The sequence below is a fragment of the Belonocnema kinseyi genome, chromosome 7, assembly GCF_010883055.1.
Source record: "Belonocnema kinseyi isolate 2016_QV_RU_SX_M_011 chromosome 7, B_treatae_v1, whole genome shotgun sequence".
In the NCBI taxonomy this organism is placed as follows: Eukaryota; Metazoa; Arthropoda; class Insecta; order Hymenoptera; family Cynipidae; genus Belonocnema; species Belonocnema kinseyi.
The window spans coordinates 118,188,694-118,198,634 of NC_046663.1; the positions used below are offsets into that span (position 1 = coordinate 118,188,694).

Sequence of the window (9,941 nt, forward strand, 5' to 3'; positions counted from 1 at the left end):
TTCTATTATAATTATTTAAAGTTTATTTTAAAATATATTTTATGGAATATGACCTTCTTTATGAACGTGCCACTGAAATTCTGTTCGTCTAATTTTGTTTGCCAATGCGAAACGTAATCTGGCTTGGAACTGTCGTATTAACATCTAAAAACCGAAAGAACAATTTTCTTATCACTTGGAAATATAATTATATTTTTATAAAAACGTTAGAATATATAATAATTAAGAAATTGGAAAATACATACGAGAACTTGATTAGACGAATAGTCTAAAAAAGTCCGTAGAAATTGCAGACCACACAATTAAAAATAAAAACTAAATAATATTAAATAACTATATATAGACAGTATATAGAATGAAAATCATAATTAATAATTTTAGAATTAGTGGAAAATATATGAAACCGTAATATAAATTACTCATCGACTTATATTTGTGGTATTTATTAAAACAACCAAGTTTTGCAAAGTTATAATGTAAAAATGTTTTAATTGGCAATTTACTTTCAATCCAAATGGTTCTTGTCCAAGCTAAGTTTACAATCAGTGCGCCTCGAAGGTGTGCCGAGAGTTGCTTACAGCGCTCCAAGTGACTCTTGGCAAACTATATCGATTTGTTTTTTCTACGGGGAGTGGTGGGTAGAGGGGAAGTGACTTTTTTCGCCGGACGCGCCGTCTATATTTATGGCGGCCAACTATTAATAATATCTATTAATAATATCTTTGCGTACGTGCGTACTTCTGGCAACAGAAAAGTGACCGTTTTTGGTGAAGTCCATGCATTACAGATTGGTCTCTTTATATCTATTCTCCATGATTTTCATGCACAGTTTGTCGGCAAAAATGCTCGTGCGCATAATCAAATGGCATATCGTAAGATGGCGGCTCTCCCCACTCATGGAATTCTCCCCCCTCCCGTGGATTCAATCCCGCTCGCCAAGTTAAGATGGCATGCCTAGTCCCGTGTTTCCTATGTCCATGAAAAACACGAATTCGGCTTCGTAGTACGGTGAGGGCAGCACCTCGATAGGGCAGAAAATGTGATGTCCTGTATATATAATTCCACACTCTGACGCACCGTACCGCATTTAAGTTTATAATGTCTTTGACTGCGCCCTAACTTACAGGAGTTTTCTACCGTTTTTTACTGTTTTCGACGTATATTACGTAAAAAGCGTATTAGCGTAGAATATACTCTAGTTATACGCGTAACTAACCAACTCTGCTAAAGGTAGATTTCCTGCCATGATTCAGGCATGGTTCAGAGGTATGAAGAGGCCTTTAGAGTTAATTCCTTCATTATTTAGTTATCGTCGTCATGGACATAGGAAACACGGGACTAGGCATGCCATCCTAACTTGATGAGCGGGGTTGAATCCATGGGAGGGGGGAGAGCCGCCATCTTACGATATGCCATTTGATTACGTGCACGAGCATTTTTGCCGGCAAACTGTGCATGAAAATATACACATGTGGGCGCTGCCATGTTTGTCGCGGTACATCAAAAGGTGGCGGACCTCTCCCCTCTTTGCATCACCCCCGCAATGGCATGCCTAGTCTCTTGTTTCCTATGTCAATGGTCGTCGTCGATGTTGACATTCGGAGTACTTCGCGTTTATTCTGTCCAGGAAATTCCTGGAAAATTGTGATAACTTTGAAAGAATGTCTTCTTTCTTTATCTCTCGAATTTCGAAATGATTAGGAAAGTGAAGTTCAGTAGGAAGAAAAGTGGAATAAATAGTAAGTTTCGATACTGTGGAAGCAACATGAATTTTGTAAACGCCTTTTTTTCTCATTTCAGCGGTTCAGTATTAAAAAATAAATATTAACAATAATATAAATAATTAATTTAATAGTTTGAGAAATTCTTATTACAGTATTTGAAATAAATTTTACATAAATGGTAGCTTCTTCTGTATAGCTGTTTATCATAGAATTGGGCATATATTTTAATTAGAGTTAATGTTAATTTGTATTAATATTCTAGCTAGTATCATTAATAAACATTGAAGTATTTTACTCAGAGTTTGAATAAAATAAAAACTTGATATTGTGTAGGAATGTTATCTGATGCCTATGTTAATGACTTTATAATACTTCTTTCGTATAGACGATTTCTAAGGTGGTATAATGCTCATTTTGAAGTAAGAGGCTCATATATATTTTTGTGAAACATTTAATAATAATGAAATGAAGGTGGAAGCTTACGAAAGAATTTATTCACGCAAGTTTCGTGAAAGTAATCGGGAACATTATTTTGTAATGAAAAAATGCGTAACTGGTAAGAAATTCAAAGCAACTATATTAAAAAAAAGTTTATTCATAGAGAAATATCACGTTATATTCGTCATAATCATACATTTATGAGAGTGCTCTTTCTTGACATTCAGATACAAAATATTTCTGATAGATATACAACGTACCACGCACTTTGTAAAGAAGTGAATAGGGTTAGATATCAGCATAGAGGCATCACCAGTCACCTCCGTTTTGGCTAGAAAGAAAATTGTTAGAAGCGTTGGAAAGGGGTAGGGTTTTGAAAAAATTATTTTTGTGACCTTTCAAATGGGTTTTCTGGCCGTTTGGATGTTTAAAAGCACCTAAATGGTGAGTTAAATATTATCATTACGATATCGTGACACCCTTATTTAAGACATCGTAGTAACAAAAGTAACCATCATTTTTAACTTATGCCTGGTAAAATCCCTTTATTTATTGTTCAATTAAAAATTCTAATAATTTGTTGCCGAAAAAAATTGTTTTTCCAGCCAAAAGACAGGTGACACTCCTATTCTGCAATTGCACCGTGAATATATTTATTTTAAAACTATAGCTGTAAATAAAGGTCGAGTATTGAGCTCCGGCAATTTTTGCTGTATTTAAAGTTTCTAGTCTGGCAATTTTTTGACACCAGTCACTCACACGCGTATTTTTTAAAAGGAGACTTGGAAAAGGGATTCGAGATGTGACAGATCACTCTTCTGTGACCAGTCCCTGACAAGTTTTTTTTAAAGGAGAGCTACAAAATGCTTCGAGATCTCTTACATAACAAAACATGAATGTCCTACTACAACATTAAAATATGGTAAAAAATGCCGTATGTATACACTACGGCAAATAAAAGGCATAATTTTTATATAGGTGATTTGTCTTTTTCCTAATTTTTTTCTTATTTTTCTTAGTTATGTATTTTCTAGTATTTCCTACAGTGAAGAGGGAATATTTCTATGTTTTAGATTAATTTTTTAAGAATCATCAAATTCAAAGGAGGCAGTCAAAATGAAGTTTGCAGAGCATCTTTCTGCTCATATCACTCCCGAATGGAGGAAGCAATACATCAGCTACGAGGTATTAATAATTATAATCAACACATAATTAGTAGATTTCTAAATCTTGAACGTCTGAAAAAATGTGTCAGTACTCGTTTTCTACAAGTGTTTGTGTTTGTCCCGATTTTTTTCTCATATGTTGTTGCACATGCAAATCATTCTAAATTTCAGCCTTACAATTACAATTGATAATTATGAATCATCAAATTCAGCATATGAATGTAGAGCATTTAAATTTAAAAATATTGAAATTATGCATTTTTTAATTAAAAACGTATATGAAATGTATTTTATTGAAAGACTTCCTGATATAATAATTTTTAATTCCAACATTCAAAGTTGTATGTTATGAAATTTACATTTTTAAAGATTAGACAATTTGAAATTGAAAATCCTAAAGTAAATTTCACACTGAAAATGTATCAAATAGACAACTGAGCATCCTTAAAGATTATATGAATTTACACTCATTTCCTGGTATAAGATGCCTTAGTTTACGCCGTTCCTAGAACTTGAGGCCTCGGCATTTTGATGATTCGGGTGACTGTGAGACCGAAAGAGAGGTGGTGCTCAGTCATGCGTGGCAAACAGCAGTATAACGACAAACGGGATACTGTGCGGGTACTCACCCGCGTATGTTGCTTATGGTTATATATCCCAATTGGAAATGTTTTACATGGCCCTGAATTTTTACGTTTAGATTCCCCCAATTTAGGCTGAAGGCCACTGCAAGACATGTCCGAAACCGTTCTTATATCGGCAGTTGAGTGTATTTTCAATAGAAAACTGCTGTCGAACAATTTAAATGGAAAAATATTCTGAACTGAATTATTTTAAGGGAAAACATCGAAAATTGCGTTAAACTCTGTTGTTTAGAGCGTTTAATCCAAAGAATTTAAAAGAATGTATAGAATTTACAAAAATTTAGATGAATTCAAAGGAATCCAAACAATTACGATCAAGTTGATATAATTAAGACGAATTTGAGAAAATTCAGTATAACTTGAGTGAATTTGGAAGAACCCGAGTGAATTTGACGGAGAATAATAACTGATTGAATCAGTTATTGACTTTTTTATTTCCGTTTATTAATTTGTAACTATGTAATTCAGATTTATTAAAAGGAAATTGTTTAAAATTTAGCATGCATTAATTTAGTTTTTAAAATTAAATCTTGCACTGACCTACAACTGAATTAATTAAAATCAAGATAAATTGATTTTAATTGAATGTTGATTCAAACAAATTGAAGATTATCAATATTTCTGGATAACCTGTAAAAATAAAATTCAAAGACGGAATCTATTTCAAACCAGACATGGCTCTACATTTTAAATCGCAGAATCTCCCGGGGACGAAATATATTGTTTTTTAGAAGAAATTTGGCAAAATTTATTATTTTATTGTTGCTTCTAATAACGTTCATCGTCTTCTTCTAACTTCAGACGGAAAATTGTAAAATGATTTAAAATTAATAAGTTGCAACCGTTTTTCTGAAAATATTCAAAATAGATTTTCCCCAAAAACCCACCTTTACATTTATTCCTAATTTCTTTTTTTTTAAGTTAAGCATAAGCATTGTCTGAAAAAAACATGTGGCCTTTAAAAATAAAAATAAAAAATATATTAGAGTTTTTTCGTATTTAGGGTTGTTTCTTTGTGTCTGTAAAAAAAGATTATGTTTTTTCCTTTAAGTACAAGAAAACGGGGTGATATGGGATATTTGGGGTAAATTCGGCCATTCCTAAATTGATAGTTTAAATTACTTGAATAGAATTTCGAAGCAGCTTAAGCCTTTTCTGGTTCTAGATTCTGATGAAAACCACCTTAAGGGCACGTGATACTTAGAAAATTATCGATTTTACCAGTGTTAGGTTCACGTGACATTTTTCCTACAATAATAAAGATTTCGTCTTAAAAATTGGGGAATGATAACGAGCATTCTAACGGATGTCCCTGAACTCTTTGTTTGTAGAATAGTCAGTGTTGTAGTCGAGGCCTGGCGGGGCCTGGCGAGAAGAAAATTTAAAAGAATTAAAAATTACATTACAACAAAATAATTATCCATTACCTTTAATAGAAAGTGCGATCAAAGAATGAATAAACGAGATTTACAATAGTTCCAGTAAACAAAATAAATGGTTGGATAATTACAAAAAAACTGATTTACATGTTTCGTTACCATATGTACAAGATTTATCAGAGAGATTAAAAAGTGCTTTGAAAAAATTCACCATTAATGTATATTTTAGAAACAATCACAAATTGGAAATTTGTTTTATAAATGAGGATGATTCTGAAAAAATTGAAAATTTGTCAAACGTAGTTTATTTAATAGAATGCAAAAGTTCAAAAAAGTTTATATTGGCGAAACAGGTAGAAGGTTAAAAACAAGAATAGCTAAACATAAAAGAGATTGTAGGATTGGCAATTTGAACACAGGTTTGTCACAACACTCGTGGAATTTTGATCACCTTTTTGATTTTGACTTTGATAATATAAAGATTTTAGCACTAGAAAACAACACTTACAAACGTAGAATTTTAGAATCAATTTTCATTAATCAATATAAGAATAGTTCCATTAATTTAAAAAACAGAAAAACTTAATGTAACTCAACATTAACATAATATAATAAATTTCATAGTAAATTTCTAAAATACCTTGGCGCGCTATTTTCGCTAAAGTGGAATTAGGCCCTCTATATTGAAAACTCTGTACTAAATATTTAACATAACCCAAGTTTAGTTTCCTGTTACCATTACTTGTTTGTCCGTCGTGTGACTATCGTTGGTTCGCTCAAGTGTTTGAAATGTAACCTTAATCATTGGGAGCCTCGTTTCTTTTTTTGAGGTTTTTCCCAATTAAAAAATTATGTTTCGGAAATTATTTCAAGCCATCTCACTTTTATTCATCGAACTACAATTTTTTTATGTGCAAAAATCTTATATAAGGTAAATTGACTTTTCTTTTCATAATATAATTTTCTCTACTACAATGTTAATTTTTTAAATTAGCTAATTTTTATAATAATTTTGTATCAGGTGTGACCTGAGGATGACCGACAGATTAGGTCGAAACGTCGCGAGATGTAAAAGAATTTTTATAATTTGATTAAATTATTGGCTCGGATTTCCTTGTTTTTTTATTTCAAACTTGATCGTAAGACCGAAGAAAAAATTGAACTGACGTTCATATTTAAGTTGACTATTTGGATTGATCGGAGAAAGAAATTTTGCTTCTTAATGAGAAGTTTGTTTTAATTTTCAAAAAAGTGAAGGTCATTCCTGAAGTAAATTTCAACGAGGAATTCAATGGTGACCTTCATTTTGACCTTTACTTTGACCTTTATGGTTTTTGAAGGTCAACTTTGTTTTTTAAAATGGAAACCCCCTTTTTTACATCTTCAATCGATAGAGCGGAAAATTCTACGTTCAGGTATGTACCCAAGTCATAGGTCAATTGTAACATTCAAGGTCAATTAGAGGTGATTTGAAATTAATAAAGTTTTCCAAGAGGTCAGTGTAATTCCTGAAGTAAATTTCATCGAGGAATTCAATGGTGACCTTCAGTTTGACCTTCATGGCTTTTTGAAGGTCAAATTTATTTTTTTAAATGGAAACCCCCTTTTTCATCTGCAGTCGATAAAGTGGAAAAGTCTGCGTTCAGGGACGTACCCAAGTCATAGGTCAATTGTAACGTTCAAGGTCAGTTAGAGGTTATTTGAAATTAACAAAGTTTTCCAAGAGGTCAGTGCAATTCCTGAAGTAAAATTCAACGAGAAATTCATTGGTGAGCTCTGTATTGATCTTGTTGATGATCTTCAAGGTTTTTTCAAGGTTTTTTCCAAGCAGTTTACGTTTAGCATTACCCAGGAACAACGACGTGAACGTAGTAAATTCTGTTCCCTTTGGGGTGCTTGATTAGCGCGAGTCCCCTTGCCTCTCACGTTTCGGTGTGCTTGATTAGCCTGAGTCCCTTTGCCTCTCACGCTTCAGTGAAGATGTTCGAACTGAAAACCTTGAGCTTCTTGACAAAAAGCTATGCGATTATAAAAATGAGTTACAGCATTACGAATCATCTCCCTATCAATCAAAGTATCCTGTTGCAGAATCCGATTCTGCAATTCGTCTAAGCTTTACGGTTGCGTTTAGTATACTTTGCTCTTTAAATAATCCCAAAGAAAATAGTAGAGAGGCGCCAGATCAGGAGATCTGGCAGGCCACTCGATTTTACCCCTTCTTCCAATCTACCTTTGAGGGAACTGAGTATCCAAATATGCTCGAATCTCCCTACCGTAATGAGCCGCTGCTCCGTCCTGCTGGAACCAAATATTTTGAAAATTATCGCCTGTAATCTCCCTTATTCTTGGTACAATTTGGTTTCTGAGAAGCTCTTCATATGCACGGGCATTGAGATTACTATCGATGAAGAAAGGACCTATCAATGTATCATTCAAGATACCGGCCTAAACGTTAATCTTTTGTGGATATTGTGTATGACTCTTGAACATCCAATCAGGATTTGTGTCGGACCAATAACTACAATTTTGCCTGCTAACTTCACCTTTTAAAGTGAAAGTAGATTCATCTGAAAATACTGTATTGTACAAGAAAAGAGGGTCTCTATCAATTCTGTCCATCATAATTTCTCAAAATTCAACCCAACGATCAGGATCGACTTCATTGAGCTCTTGTACCAGATAAACTTTGTGAGGATGGAAATTAATGCTTTTTAAAATGTTGCGCACTGTCTCAGGAGCAACGTCACGCTCATCACTAGCTCGACGTAAACTAAGGTGTGGGTTTTCAACAAATGCTTGGGCTATGTCCATTTGTATCTCCTCAGATTCTGCAGATTTTGACCGATCAGTTCTGTGAAGGTCCTTGATAGATCCATGATTCATAAAGCGCCTTACAGTTCTTTCAATTGTTGATTTTGAGACAGGATTTAACCCTTCTTCATTACGAAAAGTGCGATTGAAAAGCAAATGAACTTGATCATAAGATCGAACTCGATCTCTCCAACCACGCATCATTAATACAGATACCCTCTCTCGTTCCAAAAGTTTAGCTTGCGCCATAATAATCTTTTCGAGAAAGATAGTAAGTGTGTACTCGTAATTCGTAAATTTAGTTTCGATTCGTAATATTCGTATGGAAAAACGGTATAGGACTTATGGTATCTCCTTAGGTATTGACTTAGGTATCGAAAAACGGTATAGGACTGTATAACTCTTCGGGGAGGAACAGAACTCTCACCAGGACGAGAAAAATATTCCTATTTCCGGTAAGTACACTTTGTAAAATATCTTAACTGAAAAATAATTTGTAAAAATCCATTATTGAAATATTGCTGATACAAAAACGAAACAAAAATTTAGTGTAGAAAACGTCATGCTAAAAAATCGGAAACTTTGTTACAGGTTCAATAGAAGAGAAAAGGTTGAAGATTTTGCTTTAAAGCTAGGACACGATCATTTCAAGGCTAGTGTTAGATGGCTGGATAAATTCAGGAACAGAAATGGAATTTTTCATCGAGTTTTGAGTGGAGAAAGTGCATCTGCCTCAGAAGTGGATTGTGAGACGTATCGTTTCGGAAGTGCTACCAATTTTACTACAAGAATATTTGGAGGCAGATATTTTTAATGCTGACGAATTTGGGTTGTTCTTTAGATGCTCACCTGACCAGACTCTATCTTTTAAAAATGAAGATTGTCACTGTGGAAAGAAAAGTAAGGAACGTATCACTGTGATGGTTGCTCCTAATATGTGTGGTACAGAAAAAGAGAAGTTACTAATTGTGGGAAAAAGTAAAAAACTACGTTGTTTTAAAGGAGTAAAGTCATTACCAGTAAATTATGAGAACAAAAAAAAATCGTGGATGATAAGTTCCATATACGAAAACTGGCTGTGAGGAATGGATAAAAAATTTCATCGTGAGCAACGAAAAGTCTTTTTGTTTGTAGACAACTGTCCAGCTCATCCAAAAATATTGATCCGAATCCTGGAAGCTATAAAGGTTGTTCACTTACCACCAAATACAACATCCAAGCTACAACCGATGGAACAAGGGATTATAAAAAACATAAGGTTTATTATCGAAAAGGAGTCATCAGAAAAATTATCAACGTTTTGGAAGAGAGAAGAGGAGAAGTTAAAATCAATTTGCTGGAAGGAATTGTTGAACTGCATAAAGTCTCGGCAGATGTAAAAGTAGCAACAATTGCTAATTGCTTCCGGAAAGTTGGTTTTGTAAAAACCGAAAATTCAACAGAGAGAGAGAGGTGATCGATGAAGCTGATTTTTCTACAGAATGGTCTACTGTACAAAACCAAATCGGCTGCACAGATGTAACTTTCGAAGAGTTCACAAACGTGGATGTCAATGTACTCGTCGCTGAATACGCTAGCGATCTTGACATCCTTCAAAGTGTGAATTATAAAGAACATCAGGAATCAGAAGAAGATGATGACGATTGCGACCTGAGCAATGTAACTGAACCAGTAACAGCTCACGGTGTGCTTGAAGGCTGAAAAAGTTTGACTAAAATGGATATGAAATCTGCTAACGCAGAAAGTTTCTATATTGTTTGGACATTAAAAATCAGTTGA

At 33.8% G+C, this 9,941-nt stretch overlaps 1 protein-coding gene across 2 annotated transcripts in view; it reads left to right on the forward strand.

The window, feature by feature from the left end:
* Positions 1–1,555: 1,555 nt before the first annotated feature.
* Positions 1,556–9,941, forward strand: part of LOC117177097 (xenotropic and polytropic retrovirus receptor 1-like) — a 37,134-nt gene continuing 28,748 nt past the window's right edge. The window contains exons 1-2 of one of the 2 annotated variants that reach the window (XM_033367585.1): positions 1,556–1,739; positions 3,236–3,347. In XM_033367585.1, the coding sequence (XP_033223476.1) occupies positions 3,279–3,347 (69 nt within the window). In that variant the 5' untranslated portion in view covers positions 1,556–1,739; positions 3,236–3,278. Of the gene's footprint in view, positions 1,740–2,794; positions 3,141–3,235; positions 3,348–9,941 lie in introns of those variants that run through there. The other variant, XM_033367586.1, reaches the window with a different exon arrangement.